Below are 17,598 nucleotides of genomic sequence, written 5' to 3'. Positions count from 1 at the left end.
ATGGAAGGAAAAGGAGCATCTTCTATAGAAGAAAAAGAAGAAGAAAAAAAGCCAAGTAAATTGAAAAGAGTATGTGTGTTTTGTGGGAGTAGACCTGGTTTCAGAACTTCATTCACTGAAGCTGCCTTAGAACTGGGCCAAGAACTGGTAATTAATCCATTATAACCATACATACATATATATGCATGCCTATATTGATATATATTTTCTTTAGTTAGCCAATTGATACACACATAACTGATCGATCTCTTGTTCTAACAAATCTTCCTTTGGTGCTCATAAAGATTAATCTTTTGTTGTGTTCAGGTTAAAAGAAAGATAGATTTAGTGTATGGTGGAGGAAGTGTTGGTTTGATGGGTTTGATATCCAAAACTGTTTTTAGTGGAGGATGCCATGTTCTTGGGTAATATACATACACACCAATCTACAAACATGCACTAATTTATGCTTGTAAATTCTGCTTAACAAATCAATCAAGTTTGTTCGGTTTAAAAGTGTTATTAGCAGCACATGGTTTCTATTTGCAAAAAGTTTTTTATTTTATGCATGTTGAGCAAATCTATGAAAACTTGGAGGTATGTCCATTGATTCAACACATATATATATGACAACTGACAGTTACTAGACTCATCATTTACTTTGTTTCAGACACGTTTTTTTTATTTTATTTGAGAGGTGTAACATCTAACTTTTATCATTTATCAAACTACCTATCAATAGTGATCTCCTTTGTTGATAGGAGCTTAAGAATTTTTGCTTTTTATTATCTGCATAAAAATTTTTCACTCAAACACGATTAACTAGACTAAACACCGGTGTCCCAGAACACATTTGGGGTATTTGAAGTGGTACATTTTTATGTACCGGTATCACTTCTACGAACTGGCGATTTTAAGATTTACGTTCGTGCCACGATTGTTTTTCATATTGCATCACTATACCTGGCTTGTGTAAACAATTATCACATTCAACAACAATTTACTTTTTAAGCATTGCCTAGATTCTTTTCAAACAAGAAATTTCCTTAGAAAACAAAACTTAATTTATGTAATTAATTCACTTGCATTTTTATTTTTTCATGCAGGGTGATGCCTAAAGCTCTCTTCTTCCATGAGGTACTAATTTAACACTTCTTAAAAGTTAAAACCTCAAATAATTTGAATATAGATAGGTGCATAAATGCATGTGGTTTGAAAGTCTTTTGTGCAGGTATCAGGAGAAACAATTGGGGAGATAAAAGTAGTAGCAGATATGCATCAAAGGAAGTCGATAATGGCAGAAAATGCTGACGCGTTCATCGCACTTCCAGGTAAGCATACGAATCTTGGAGAACATATGAACAAGCATTGCATCATATATATGTTTATGCAACAAGCATTGAAAGTGCATGTAGTAATATATGAAAGAAGTCAAGAACCCATAGGTAAATACTTCAAAAAAAGCGAATGTTCGATAAATGCATTAACTCGTCAAATTAATAACTTTCTTAGACTCAAAGTGTTATGTTTTATTTTATCGTTATCAATAAATAAATAACCGAGTAAACAAAATATCTTTTACTTGACACAACAAGATGGTACGTTTTGGCGTTTAATGTTTAACCAATTAGTTAAAACGGATTATTCCAGTCCATTCACAATGTTTCAATTCATTTGACACGTCCAGATAAAAGGGTGCGCAATGTATAGTACTGTTCTAAATGTCTTTGAGAAAACTAGTATATAGGTCACATATATATGTTCAGATTCGTATGTGTATTTAACGCAACCTAATTAGGAAACAAAGATTACTCTGGACACGTTAATCCGATAATATTTAAATTGTAATGATTGTGGATCGTGTACTTTCTTCTGAATATAAAATGTCTTAAATATATATGTCTACTATATTTTATAGTTAATTAATGTGATGGTTGCACCATATCATATAAGTATATTAATTTTTAATACACTGATCATATCATTCTTGTTAGATTATTAGTATTTCATTTTCCTCATGTTATGCACTAATAAAAGTCAATATATTTGTTTAGGGGGATATGGGACCATGGAAGAGTTATTGGAGATTATCACTTGGTCTCAGCTTGGAATTCATGACAAACCCGTAAGTTAATTATTTGTTTTAAAAATCTCAACACTTGTTACTTTCTATTTATATTTATTAAAATAATCTACTTAACCATATAATATTACTAGTTTCACAAATAGTACAACTCAATATGAATACTATATGGATATAAGATAACAATTCTTTATTTATTAATAACTGGAAGCTAAAGACCTGTTTAACCAATCCATTAATTTGGTATCCGCTACCCAGTCATATAAATTCCTGAGTTCGTCACTTGTTTTTGATATCACTGACCCTTAGTCCAGCAGAAAACCAGCCCAAAGAAGCCCAAAGAAGAACTAGGTATCCTAGGTGATGTCAACACAATCATAAGCATAAAATAAAAGGGAATATAATAAAAAAAGGTGAAGAAAAAGAAATTAATAACTTTGGTTCGATAGACAATAATTGAATTGGTAATAACAAAAGTCCAGACACCTGAGATTATCCTGGCAAATAGATTATTCTTCTGTCAAAATGAATAGAACATTGTGACATGCTCCACCCACTTAGGAGTAAACCAACAACTGAGGAAACCTTCAGGTTGTGCACGGGGTGTTTCCTCCTAGGTGAGTAGGCGAGGTTATTTTTTTAGACGGAACGGCAGTATATTTTGCAAAGTGATCATGGATGTTCGGGGTTTGTTGTTCAGAAAATAATAATAATAATAATAATTAAACTAAAGAATGATTGATTACAGGTGGGGTTGCTAAATGTGGATGGATACTATAATAGCCTACTAGCTTTGTTTGACAAAGGAGTAGACGAAGGCTTCATTAAAGTTTCAGAAAGAAAGATTATGGTTTCAGCAATTACTGTCCAAGATTTGATCACTAAAATAGAGGTAGATTGCTTTATTTTTTCTATTTTATTTTAAAATAGAGATGGATTGCTTTACCTTTTCTATTTGTGTTTGCTTTGGTACTATATATTAGAAGAACTCGAAGAGAACCCGCATCATGTGGCAAGGAAACACAACACAATACATGAATCACACGATCATATAAAATACAAACAATTTTGAGAATTTAGTTAAATAAGAAATTGATTGTTTGCATAATTAGATCTCTAAAAGAAAGTCATTATTTATTGTGATAACTACAAAATCAAAGTTGTTTGAAGAAACGTGGATCGACTCACTGGTAGACGATCAACTTTCCTCGGGTGTGATTATGCTATTTCACCGATGGTTCTCTGGAATCTGGATTCTTCCACCTACAAAATGAACAGCACCGTAAACTTACCCCTCAGAAAGGGACAGAGGGGTCCTCTTTGGGGTAACCCTCCGGTGTGAGAATAAGAGATTGTAGGAGAAGATAATAATCTGAGAGTAAGGAATTGGAATGTATTTTCTAGCTTGTATTGCTTAATATTGCTTAATATTGCGTAATATGGCGTACCTCTCCTTGTGGAGTTGATGTGGTATTTATAGTGCTAGGGTTTCCAATGATTGGGTCAGACCCAATTAGGGCCTTTTTGGCCTCCTCCTATTGCTTTGCGCCACGTGTCCATAGGACACCTGGTGCTTTTTCATTGATTATTCTCTGACCCAGGTATTTTACCTGACCCATGTGCAATCACGTGGTAGCACATGGGTTTTGCTGAGTTGTCCACCTTTCATTGGTAGCTGTCAACATCAGCATATTCTTATTCCTTAAAGGATACCTTCTGGAATGTTGTCTGACGTGCACAATCAAGGTTGTCCTTATCCTGATTTGGATAAGGACGAGGTTGATTATGTGCATGTGTGATATGCACTTATCCTGAGGATGCGCGGGGTCTTCTCTTTATTCTCACGCGCAGATGTTTCATGCGCAGATGTGATATGCAAAAGCATATGTAATATACGCCACGCGCGGATGCGCCACGCGCAGATGTGATATGCGTGAGCATGTATGATGCGTGAGCATGTGATATGCGCCACGCGCGGATGCGCCACACGCAGATGTGATATGCGTGAGCATATATGGTGCGTGAGCATGTGATACGCGTGAGCATATGTGATGCGTGAGCATATGTGATGCATGAGCATGTGATATGCGCCATGCGCATAGGTTTTGGCTTTGTGCCTTCATAATATCTTGATTTCAAGCCTCTTGTCTGTCTTGTGGGTTGACCCGCCTCGCTCGGTGTTGAGGCGGGTACATACCTCTTCAAGCCCCCCCAGTCTAATGTGTGTCTTGTCTCGCGCGAGCGAGGTAAGATAGATATTAGACTTAATAGTTTGCTCTTTTAATAGGGTTTGTATTTTTCTTCTTATTGCTCATCGTTGCGCGAAATTCTATCCTTTTGGTTGAAACGAATCGTCCCTGTACGTGGTTGGTTGTTGCTGACATGCATCAGAGATGGAGACGTGTCAGACTTTTCGTGTGCTCGAGGTGCTACAGTTGCCTTTCATGTCCCCTCACACAGTGTCAGGAACACGTGTCGCGCTCGCGTTGGCTTACACCTGCGAGTGGTGGCGCGTGAACTCTGGCAGTACCTGTTTCGTTCCATTTCGTGTCCCCTCACACAGTGTCAGGGACACGTGTCGCGCTCGCGTTGGCTTACACCTGCGAGTGGGGGCGCGTGAAGTCTGATCAGTACCAATTTCTCTCTCTCCTGGGCCTATAAAAGCAAGCCCTTTGAGTTTTTATCCTTCATCTTCCTTGTTATTTCAGAGCTTTTTCCTTACATTTTGTTCCGATTGCCTGTCTATTGCTTCCAGACTTCCGTTCTTGAAGTATCCTCTGTCCGATTTTACAGTTGTATGTCTGATAGCCCAGACACCACAATCTCCCCCAGCCAACGCCGTGTGAAGTCGTTAGTAATGTCTACTTTGAAGAAGACCGGCAAGGGGAAAAGGGCTGCCGAGGCCTCATCGGAGGAGGTGGGGAAGGTCAAGGCAGTGAAGAAGTGGGATGAGATCCCCTGTAAACTGAGGCAGTCCGATTTTGACAGTCTTATCGCCTCTCAGGGTTTTCTCCCTGAGTATGGCTGCATGCTGCCGGCGGCTGGGCAAACGGCGACGGATCCGCCCACCGGCTATATCTCCCTGTATTGCCATTTTTTCACCCACTGCAACCTTCGTCTCCCGATGACAAGGTTTGTGGGTGCGCTGCTTCGATTCTATGGGATTCACATATCCCAAGTCCATCCGTTTGGACTTGTGCGCATGACTCACTTTGAGTTCATGTGCAAATCTCAGCGCGAGGAGCCTACCCCTCGGCGCTTTCAGTTTTTTTATAAGCCAAAGATCCAAGATTCTTGGTTCTCATTTATTCCTCGCAGTCAGAAGGTCAAGTGCTGCACTGTTTCCTTCAAGAGCCTTCATGACTGGTCTGAGAGATTTTTCTATATTAAGGCTGGTGTGATCCCCATCCGCATGACCAAGCGCGCGATCTCTTCTGCGCCCGCGGATGTGGGTGTCTTCAAGAACCCAACTGGCGCCTGGGTTAAAAAGTTGACTGCTGAACCATCCCCCGCCAAGAACATTTGCGAGGAGGCGCTGGTGGGGGTTGGTATGAGCAGGAGGTGGGCCGACAGCGCGACTGAGCCTGTTATCCAAGTTGACGGCTTGTGTAAGTTACTAACTCATTGCATTACTTCTGCGCGAATATAATTCGTTTTGCTGATATCATTTTGTTTTATGCAGTTAGCAAGGAGTACGTCCACGCCGCCTATGATGAGCATATGGAGGGTGGCTCTGTCGCGCTGGGCGCTGCGGAAGTTGGCTTCCCCGATCGCTTCGAAGACATGTTCATCCCTGTTGATCTGGGATTTTGTTTTGACAGCGACGCGCCTGGTAAACCCTTGTACTTATGCTTATGCCTTTAGAATACCAGATTTGGTTAACATTTCTGTTGCACGTATTGTAGATGCGCTCGAGAAATACGAGCTGGAGCTCGCGGAAGAAGAGGAGGAGGAGGAGGCTGAGGTGCCACAGCTCAAGCGTAAAGCTAAAGGGCAAACTGGCGCAGGGGCCAGTAAAAAACAGAAGAAGAATGATGCCCCTGTTGCTCAGGATCCTCCTATTCAGGCGAAGGGACTTAAGAAAACCAAGGGGTTTACCTCCAAGGTTTCTTTGTCTTCTTTGCCTAAAGGTGTGGGCAGTCCTCCTGTCCACACGAGGTATGGTGCCGCCACCTCCTCTCTTCGCGCGGCGGAAAAGGGAAGCGGCGCTGCGCCTGCTGTTTTCCCTTCAACAGGTATACTTTGTTTATACTTTATGTTTTATGAGCGCGATTCGGATAGAATTATTAATGAATCTTTGCTCACTCAAATGTTTGTAGAGCCGGCGACCTTGGTGGGTCAACCTCAGGCACAACCAGGTACCGAGGCTGCGCCGGAGGTTGCTTCGAAGTCCCTCGCTTAACCCTCAAAAAAGGGGAGAATGGACTTCATGGCGATGTTTAACTCGCGAACGGCGGTGCACCAAGGTATGTATTGCGCTTTTATTTTCTGACTTTTTTTCTCTTAGATCAAGTCATGAACCATTTCTCTTTGTTGATTTTTTCATAGGAGTCATAGCTGGCGTACAAGCTGCTGGCGGCACTGCTGGCGCCGGCGCCAGCGCCGTTGGTTCTGCTCCTGCTCCTGCAAGCACTGAATCTCCCCTCATTGGGATTACTAAGGAACAGGAAGCTGTTTTACGCGCTGATCTCGCGGCGTCGAGACCCCCCTCACCTCCTCCTGCGCGCAGCCCTCCTCGCGAGACTGGTTTTGATTCTTCCAGGTCGCAGGAGAAAAGGCCTGTTTCAGAGGAAGATGAGGAGGTTCAACTTGAAGACTCCGACGGCGGCCGCGCAAGCCCTGTAGCGCCACGAGATTTCGCGGCGCAATCTTCTCGTGGGGCTGGCGCTGACTTTTCTGCTTGCTCCCCGCAGGTATAAGTTCGTTTTGCTCCGCTGCGCGGACTTCCATATTAGCGTTTAGATGACTTAGAACATTACTTTGTGTTTGCAGGAAGCCGATCACATTTACCGCCCGAGATGGAATATTACTGAGGACAGCTCATTTCAGTCCGTGGGTGTGTGTGAGGACTTCTGGGCTCATTCTGTGCCTCCAGCTGAAAGGAGGTTTCAGGAGGACCGCGCTCGCGTGGACTTGCTCAATGACCATCTGTTCGCTGGGTCGGCTTTCTTTGCTGCCTCCCAAGAGCTTCGCTATGATTACGTAAAGGTACGTGATGCTCTTGCGGAAGCCAAGCAAGAGGCTAAAGTATCTGCTTGGAATCTTTCTGATGCTCGAGAGAGAGCTGAGAGACTCCAAGCAGAGCTCAGCGAAAACCGAGCAAGTGCCAACGCTGCCTTTGTGAAGCGCGGGCATGAGCTACAGGCTGCGCGGGAGAAGCTACAGGCGGCCGAGGCGGACGCGGCCAAGTACGCGCGGCGAGTGCGCGACTTGGAGCTGGACGCGGAGGCGCGTGACCAAGCTCTTGTGCAGTCTATAACTGACAAATCATCATTGGAGAGTGAGGTTGCGCGCCTGAAGAAGGAGCTTGCGGCCGCGCGGGCAGAGAAAGATGAAGCCTTGGCGACGGCAGCGTCTAGCCAGGAAGCACTCGATGCTGCGCGAGCGGAAAGGGAAGTGGCCTTGGCGGCAGCAGCGTCCGACGGAGAGGAGCTGAAACAGACCAAGGAAACTGTTGAGTTGTTAAACTCTCAGATTCCTGCTCTTGAGACGTCTGTTTCTTCCCTCGCGCAGGATCACCAATGGCTAATCTCACAGGGTATGACTCGTTGCGCTTACGCGATGAAATACTCAGACGAGTTTCAGACCCTTGTGATGGATTGAAACGCTGCCTCGCGCTTGGTGGGTCGAGCTGAAGGGTTCAAGGATGGTTGTGAATATAGCGTGCTGAAGAAGAACCCATCTGACTACCCTTATCAGCTCGACGTTGTCTGCGCGGACATGGCCGAGATGGGGGAGAAGTATTTGAATACTCACATTCCCATCCTTGGGCAGGTATTTTAACCTTAATGAGTTTACCTTGACTTATTTTCCAAGTCTTTTTGTACTCATACTTTTTCTTATGATTTGCATATAGCCGCGCTTGCTGACCAGCCCGACCTCGGCGCGCTAAAGAAGCTACTTGATGAGTGTGAAGGGGCTGGTGGCGGCGATGATGGCGCGGGGAATGCTGCCCCTGCTAGCGGCTCTGGCGTGGCCAAAGGACCCGCTCCTGACACTATTGTGATAGAAGACGACTCCATTCAGGACGAACATCTTGACTATGGTCAGTTTGGAGATGACGAGGAGCGGGCTGCGCCGGATGCTGAGGGCGGTGATGAGGAGGGCGATGAAGAGGCTGACGTCGACGTGGAGACTTGAGAAGCCCTTCATGTTTTTTTTTTTATTTGTAGTTTGTATCTCATCATCTTGTAAACTTGTAAACTTCAATGCTTTGGAATGAAATTTGTTTTTCCCTTATTCGCATCTTGCGCATTCCCGATTCATCTCTTTATATTGCATGTTTGCTTGTTGAATATAAGATATGCTTGCACGTTGAAATAAGAACAAGGTTGTAAGGAAATTATTTTACTTAATCCTTGTCATATTGTAAGTGATTTTGCAATATCCTGATTATGTTGACACGTGCCTTGGCGTTTCATTATTCCTCTTTTGCGCGACGTTATCGCGCATTTATTATAGGGAATTATGAGTTTTTTAGCCTTTACGTGTCAGTATGTGTTACTCAGATATCCATTACAATTTCATGCGCGACCTCGACCTGAGACCTTAACAACTATGTTTTGGCATGTGCTTTGCCTTAGTTGTGCTTAGGTATTTTTATGGTCAGGCTGCGCAGCATGTAGGATGGATGTTGTGAGTGATTTGAGCTAAGGCTCACATTATTGGGCTAAGGCCCTGAGCTAAGGCTCATATTATTGGGCTAAGGCCCTGACGTTTTAGAGTTAAGACTCGTTAACGCGTTTGAGCTTGAAGCTCGCGCATGTATGTTTTACTTCGTTTTATTTTTTGTTTTGATGTCAATACAATGTTGTCATATTGCTCAAAATTAATAAAGGGAAGTGTGAAACATGTATGCAAAAGGTAATAAAATCCACATTAAGAGAAGATAGCGCGTATCATTATTCATAATGGCTTAAAAAGCCTTGATTACAAACTTGACAATTTTTACATGAAACATTTTCTAAGCTGTGCCGCGTTCCATGCGCGCGGGATCTTCTTTTCATTCAAATCTTTTAAAGCGTATGCGCCTTTTCCCAATTCTTCCGAGACTTGATAAGGTCCTTCCCAATTGGGGGACATCTTTCCCGGGGGTATCGCGCGGCCAGCTTCATTATTTCGAAGGACAAAATCATTCTTCTTGAAGTGGCATTCTTTCACGCGCTGATTGTAGTATTTTTCCAGTTTTTTCTTGTTTTTGGCTTCACTGATGATAGCCGCCTCTCTGCGCCCTTCAAGTAAGTTGAGATCCAACCTCCTTTCGCGCTTGTTATCAATCTTGCTCATCATGAGCACTCTATGGGATGGGCATCCAATTTCTGCTGGAATCATAGCCTCCGTTCCATAGGTTAGGCTGAACGGGGATTCGCCGTTGCTGGTTTTGCTTAATGTCTTGTGCGCCCACAGGACATTAGGTAGCTCTTCGACCCAAGAATGGGATTCTCCCTCCAACCTTTTCTTCAGCCCATTTAGCAAGCTTTGGTTCGCGCGCTCCACTTGGCCATTCCCCTGAGGGTGGTATACTGAAGTGAAGATTTGGTTGATGCGCAATTCCTTAAGCCAGCTGGATATCTTCCTGTCAGTGAATTGTTTGCCATTGTCGCTCTCAATTTCCATGGGCAAGCCAAAACGGCATATGATGTGGCTCCAAATAAATTGCTTCATCGCCTCGGCTGTGATTTTTGCTAGTGGCTTGGCTTCAACCCATTTTGTAAAATAGTCTACCGCCACTACCAAAAATTTTACTCGCCCTTGCGCTTGCGGTAGGGGACCCACAATATCGATTGCCCATTTGTGGAAAGGCCATGCGGAGGTCACCGGAATCAAGTTGTTCTTTGGCGCATACCTCTTCATTGTTGTCTAATTATACATAAGATAAAAAGCACATGTTGGTGCCACAAATTGCCTTTTTAGATTGTTTTAAAGAAATAATTTCGGGAAATTTGTATGTTTGGAAGGTTGATCTGGTGGTTTTTTGAAACTTTTGAATGCTTGGCTTGCATTCTGTTGGATGCGCAGGTTCAAATCCTGTTTGTTTGTTGAATTGTTTCTTTTTTTTTTGTTTGTTTGTTTTTTGTAACCATTTCTTACATGTGTTAGAAGGTTTTTGCTTTTTGCATGTTTTTTTGTTTCACATATGTTGGAATTTAAATATCAACGGTCCGAAGCAAACCAAGGAGTCAACTCTCGGTGGCAACATCCGACTTTTACTGTTTGTTTTATTTTATTTTATTTTCTTCTGAAAATATGAACTTTTTTTTAGCTACGGTACCGAAACAAATGTAAAACGACCGAATTTGCGTCGACTTGTCACTGTAACGACCGTTTTTTACCAACGACTGAGTTTTACCTATTTTTATTTTTAAGATGCTTTTTTTGTTATCCTTTTGTTTTAAATATATATTTTTTACGTTAATGTCGGTAGCGTAATGAACCTAACCGATTGAATTCGCGCCGTTTTGATCATAAGTTATGCATGTGCCGATACGATTTTGGCAATTCACAGATTTATTTTTGGGTTTAGCGTCAGGACCGTAGCATGCTTAACCGCACCTGACCAAATTCGCAGATTTATTATTTGGGTTTCGTGTCAGAGCATTCATTGTTGCATCGCCGCAATGCAACGGGTAATTACCTGGTTGGTATTTATATTCAACAAGGATTGTCAATCCATTATTAAAGAAATGAAATACCCGAAGATATTATAATATAAGTAATGTAAAAGAAGAGAAAGCATTTACTTTTCAAATAACTCAAAACAAGGGGGGTTATGTAACTAAGGGTGGCAAAACAAATCCAAATGAGTTGTTTTGGGTTAATTTGGATAACTTTTAAAATTGAAATGGGTCAGGATGTATTAAAAGAATTTTACAAGAATGTCAAGATAGGTTGAGAAAATACTAGTGACTTTTGGTTATAGGTTAGAATGGGTTTGTTTATGGGTTAATATGGGAAAATACTAGTGACTAAAACAAGCTTTATCTAATTTTATTTCAAACAAAACCTACGGAATCGAATAGAAACCGAGAAATCAAAACCGAAATCATTGAAACCGAATATACACCGAAACCGACCGAAATGAAAAAAAGCAAAACCGAAGCGGAAAAAAACTGAAAAAACCGAACCTGAACCGAGATGTTTTTTTAATGAACGAGGAAGATGGGGAAAACATTTTAGTTATTTTACTTTTTACGTTTTTTATTTATATTTTGAGTTATTATTTTTTTATTAATTTTTTTGAATATTTTTTTGAAACCCTTTGTAATTTAACATTTACTTAGTTCAAGATGGGTTAACTTTACCCATCTTGACCCATACCCATTCTAAACCGAATAAAACCGAGAAATCAAATCCGAACAAAAACCGAAAACATTGAAACCGAATAGATAACGAAACAAAAAAAAACAAAAATGAACCGAAAAAAACCAAACCTGAAACCGAGACAAAGCTGAGTTTTTTATTTATTTTTTTATAAACGAGGACGACGGGTGAGACATTTTAGTTATTTTAGTTTTTGCGTTTTTTATTTATATTTTGAGTTATTAATTTTTCATTAAATTTTTTGAATATTTTTTTGAGAGGTTTTGAAACTTTTTGCATTTTAACATTTACTTGGGTTAAGATGGATTAACTTTATCCATCTTGACCCACACCCATCATAACCATCTATTTTAAAAATCGATCCTGACCCAAATTCATTCTAACCCATCATCCAAATCCAACCGAAGTACTCAACCCACTCATATTACCATCTCTATGTAAAACTTTCTACTAGACACAAAAAGTATGTATTCTTAGTATAAATTAAAATTAAAAAAAAGAAAAAGCATATACCCCATTTGCTTTTGCCCTGTCTTCGCCCCTCGTGGTCTTCAGTGGGACGCAGCCTTTTAATAATTCTAACTTAATGCAGTTGGTCGATAATAATTCTAACTAGAAAATAGTTGTCACCAGTCCTAACTTTCACACTATTTGTTTTCATTGAACCCTTATTAAAAAAATAGCTGTCACCGGTCCTAACTTTCACACTATTTGTTTTCATTGAACCCTCGTTAAAAAAAACTTGACGACGTTAAGTTTTTTTCTAAATTTCAAACAGTTAAACAAGAGTGAAATTTTTTTTTAAGTAAACTAACAAAAACTCGCATCCTCTTTTGAGTTTTGGAAAAACCCTTGCTTCATTGGATTTGAAAAACCAACCCTTTTTTTTGGATTTTAATAATCCCAACTTAATGTAGTTGGTCGATAATAATCCCAATTGAAAAATACCTGTCATGGTCCCAACTTTCACACTGTTTTTTTATTGAACCGTCGTTAAAAAAAACTTAACGGTGTTAAGTTTTTTTTCTAAATTTCAAATTGATGTTTTAGGGATTTCATTCGGAATGAGCATACGAGTCGGTTTATGTAAAACTTATCTTAAAACGGTGGTTTAAACGACTAAATGATACTTCAATTCCGGTGTGTAAAACTTTTAATAACAAAAAATGAGCACCATTTCGAGGTAAGTTTTACATCAATCAATTTGTATCCTTATTTCGATCAAAAGCCCTAAAACATCAATTTGAAATTTGGAAGAAACTTAATGTCATTAAGTTTTTTCTAACAGAGGTCCAATGAAAACAACTTATGTGAAAGTTGGGACCGATGACAGCTATTTTTTAAGTTGAGATTATTATCGGCCAACTGGATTAAGCTGAGATAATTAAAATCCTATTCGCCTTTTCTTTTTTTATGATGGGGAAATAGAGGGGCCAGGTTATTCTATAAAGTGGGACAAAAATGAGAAGAATGAGAATGATTTGTAGCATAATAATAATAATGAAAAATTAATAAAAAATAATAACTCGAAATTTAATAAAAAAATGTAAAAACACAAAAATATTTTCACCGTCTTCCTCGTTCTAAAAAAAATGTTGAGAAAAAAAAATCATTATGTATTTTTTTCTTTATCATTGTGTTTTTGTTTATTTTCGTCATTGATTGTGTCTTTTTTCTTTGATACTGTGCCTTTTTTTCTTAATATTGTGTTATATTACTCAACATTGCTATTGTTTCTTTTTTTTTATTTATTATTGTGTTGTTTGTTCATTTTTGGCATTACGTCTTTTTTCTGGGCATTGTGTCTTTTCGTCTTTTTTAGAATTTTTTTTGTTTTTTGGAAAAAGAATGACAAAGGAAACATTTTGGTTTTTAAAATTTTTTCATTTTTTTTATATTTTGAGTTATGATTTTTTTTTTTTGAAATTTTTTAATGATTTTTTGTGTAGCCATAAATCTTTCTCACACTTCCTATTTTTGTTTTTATTTGTATTTTAACCTTTTCATGAAATAAAGTGCATTCATATTTATGCATTTTGCAGGAATATGTAGCGGTGCATGAAGGGGTTGTATCAAAACAAAACTGGCAATAGTGCGAAATAGTCTACCCAAATAAATTTTATGTTGAATCATTAAATTTTAAACAATGTTGGCTTTCTCATGATCATGATTGAAATTATATAATCAAAACTGTATAGTATGTACATTATGAATAGAGTTTGTACAAATATTATACTGAAAGTTAAACTCTACTAGTGGGGCCTTGCCTAGCTTGGCACCCTATCATATCAATAGGGTGTGTTTAATTTGTTGAGAATGTACTTCTATTATTTTATAAGAGTTAAGTGTCATTTTGATATTCGTGTTTTGTTTAATTATGTAACTTATAATATATTTTTTGAATTTATTGTAAATGGCTACCTCATTTTTCTAAAACTTGCAATTTTAGTATTTTTTTCTAACCCGTCTATTTTTTTTGTTAAGTCGAGGATAAATTAGTAATTTCGATTATCAAATAGACGGGGTTAGAAAAAAAGTACTAAAATTGTAAGTTTTAAATAAGTGAGATAGCTATTTGCAATAAATTCAAAACCGGTACTAAAGTTACGTAATTAAACAAACCATGAATACTAAAATGACACTTAACTCATTTGATAAAAATAAAAATGATGTAAAAGCAAAGTTTATTTTATATAATCTAAAGTGGGAAGCCTTGTCATCCCAAATCATTAATCATCCACTTATTTTTTTTCTAATTCCACTACAATAGGAAGAAACTTCTTGTTTGTTGACCATTGACCAAAACAAAATCATATCGTTTTTCCCTTATTAAGTCTCATGTTTTTTATTAGCAAAAGATCCATGACATAAAACTATAAAAAGTTTCGTGTTAGAATTTGCATAACTTCATGGGACGGATTGCCTGCCTTCAAATCTTCTCTGCCGGGTATTTAGGTTATGATGAGAGACTTCAATGTTATCAGAACCGAAGTTGAAAGATTTAATTTAATTTCCATCCCCACCTGTGCTTCCAACTTCAACAACTTCATTTATAATGCTCGTTTTCATGAGTATAAGATAGGTGGAAGTAATGTCACTTATATCAAAACTAGGGGAAGAAAACGTAGCAAAATTGGTTTGTTCTTTGTTGACTTAGAGTTTTTAGAAAAATATCGGAGTCATCCTTAGTGGCACTTCAAGGAAATTTATCGGATCACTGTCCCATTCTTTTGAGTACGAGAACGAAGAACATTGAGCCACATGTGGCACGAAATCGATGGTTACCAAATCATTGAGGACATGAATACTAGCTTTGACTTTGTCCGAATCCTCCCGACAAGAATGTAGCTGCCAAATTGAAACTTTTTAAAGGCAAAACGTACAAAAAAATGGTTGTTGCAAACTAAGAGTCAAGGAGGAACCATTAACAGTTTAAAAAGAAATCATTGAGGCCCTTGAATTTATTAATTTCAGACACATAATTAACATATTGGAGAACCAAAGCATCCTTAACGATCATCTAATAGTTAACAAATCACCTCGTGGTAATTAAGTCCAACTCCAAGGGTACATACGATTTTAAAATTGACTTCAAAACGCTTTTGACTCTCTAAATTGGTCCTTCCTTGACTCTATACGCTCTCAAATGAACTTTCAGGTGCGTTGGAAATCATGGATCTCTAGTTATACCACAACACACAGTCTTATAGCAATATTACAACACCAACGTTTAAAGATGTCCATGTATAACCCTACATATTCATCTATAAGTGCTTGTATCTTTTTCATTGTAATCAGGAAGTAAATTAATACAAACCATTCTCATTCCTTTGTAAATACTTTTGATCAAATACTAAAATTTATGACATTCTCAGTCACATAATTGCAACAAGAAGACTCAGTTACACATAAAATTCATGACATTTTATGCCTTATAGGCACGATCTTTTCCTCACTTGTTGATATATATTCAAACAGTTGTCTAATGAGAAGCGGACAGTGAACGGTATGTGGGTATGGATGTTTGATGATGCATTGGACTTGGCAGTTTTAGTTATCAGTTAGGACTTGGGACAAAGTTTAAGGTAGCAAGTTGTGGAAGTGATAAAGTTGAACTAGTTGCGTTTACTCATTCATTAATATTCTTCTTTTTGATATTTAAATATCTTTCGAGTCATGAGAAATGTTGTTTTGACTATATATATGTAATGGCTTTTGCTAAGCATGGGTCACAACATGTCTCATTTCAATGTGTGTTATTTTAAATCATCTTGTTTACAAATTAAATAATATTTTTGATACTTGGCATCTACATCAGCATCAAGTCATCATCTTTTAACATTCACATTTTGATAAAAACACAAGATTTTAAAACCATTTTGATATTGTAAACTCATCGATATCTTAGATGTGCTGCCACCAAACTCTGATTTGTTTTCAGCCATTAAACATTGCCAAAAGGTTTTACATTTTGTGATCAAGATGAAAGGCTTGTGGATAGGGGCGGAGATAACCGAACCCAGTCTATTTTCAATTTTGTGTATATGTATAGTACCATATTAACGAACAAACGCATTCTTTTTCGACGAGCGAAATCATTATCATTTCAAAAAGAAATATTCCAGCCCACTGATTATGAAAAGTTTAGTTAAAAGTTTATTGCAGTGCAATCACCTGGAGGGACAATTTTTCATAACTATAGTAATTACTTGACTATTATAATTATATTTTAGTGCAACTATTTCAAACTAAAGTTCATCATATCATGAATTACTGATCAAACGAAACCCAGTCCCTACACTTCAGAATATATATCCCGAATACTTGCCCGCGTTCGATTAATTGTTCACATAACAAATCAATACATCAACACTTCAAGCCACTAGCATAACTAGTGGTAATGCAAGATGTAAACTTCCGGACTATGGTAACAAAGGTCATGAGTTTAATTCTCATAATTAGTGTTCTTTTTTTTTAAATAGAAAAAAAAATTTATTTGTGTTTTGTATGAGTCATTTTAGTAGCATGTTTATTATATTTATTTGTTTTGGGTTTTTGAAAGGTAAACTTATTGATAAAATTGTCAAATTATCTACTACATGGTTAAGAACGTGATTTTAGGTGCCCCCTTTTTAATCGTCCTAGGCCCCAAAATTTTAAGAGGTTCTCAGAGACGACCCTGATTACCTTTACAATTTTTCAAAAACTTATCTTATGTATTTTTTTTTCATTTGAATTGTTTGTTTTAATATAATTGGCCACCAAGTAATTTTATATTTTTAGGATAAAGGATTGCGGTAGCGCTTCATTTTTGATCATCGATAGTATGACACGTGTTGTAAAATTCTCTTCACTTGATACAAAACAATTGATCAGCTAACGGAAGACGAGTAAGACTTGAAATATATACCTAACTAGTGCTTAACGCGGCGGGTGGCATTACTTTGGGAAAATGATATAGTTTTATGTTTTGAAAGCACAAACTTATCACAAACTGATCACAAATTTACTTTTAACACATCTGCAACAACACTCAATGAACCCCGGTGTCCAACACCAATTTGTTTTGTGCTCATTTACAACAACACTAAATGAACTCTATGTTGCCCCAGACTCCCAGTAATGCTCCAACGAATCACTACTTAACTTGAAAAACATTTAAATAGTACTTTAGAGATTAAAAAACATAGATATTAACTATAAGAAAACATAAAGACTATTAAAAAGGTCTAAAATTGTCAAAGTTCGGCAGCAGCCACATAAAGGACACAAACCAAACGGACCTGATCACAACCTTTGAACACTATTCAAGCAATCAACACCCAAAAATCTCCATTAAAATGAGAATAACCTCATCTTTTCAGCCCATAATTAGATAAAGTCGAGAGGCTCACCACCCAGCCTTGAACACCATTCAAGCCATAAACCAAATCAGCCTTTTAACTTGCTTCAAAGGCCATATCAGCAAGTTCTTTCCGAACACTCAATTTTAAAAG

The 17,598-nt window shown here is 38.2% G+C and overlaps 1 protein-coding gene across 1 annotated transcript; it reads left to right on the top strand.

The window, feature by feature from the left end:
* LOC143578978 (putative cytokinin riboside 5'-monophosphate phosphoribohydrolase LOGL10) lies at positions 1-13,695 on the top strand. Its single transcript, XM_077062406.1, has 7 exons — positions 1-147; positions 307-404; positions 1,086-1,116; positions 1,211-1,310; positions 2,034-2,104; positions 2,811-2,954; positions 13,645-13,695. Exons 1-7 carry the CDS (start codon positions 1-3, stop codon positions 13,693-13,695), a joined length of 642 nt encoding a protein of 213 aa, XP_076918521.1.
* The last annotated feature ends 3,903 nt before the right edge of the window (positions 13,696-17,598 follow it).

The sequence above is a fragment of the Bidens hawaiensis genome, unplaced genomic scaffold (genome assembly GCF_021521415.1).
Source record: "Bidens hawaiensis isolate Kalapana, Puna unplaced genomic scaffold, B.hawaiensis_p1.1 tig00029414_1, whole genome shotgun sequence".
Lineage (NCBI taxonomy): Eukaryota > Viridiplantae > Streptophyta > Magnoliopsida > Asterales > Asteraceae > Bidens > Bidens hawaiensis.
Note: the sequence above shows the minus strand (reverse complement) of the source record. Positions and strands in the feature narration are given on the sequence as shown.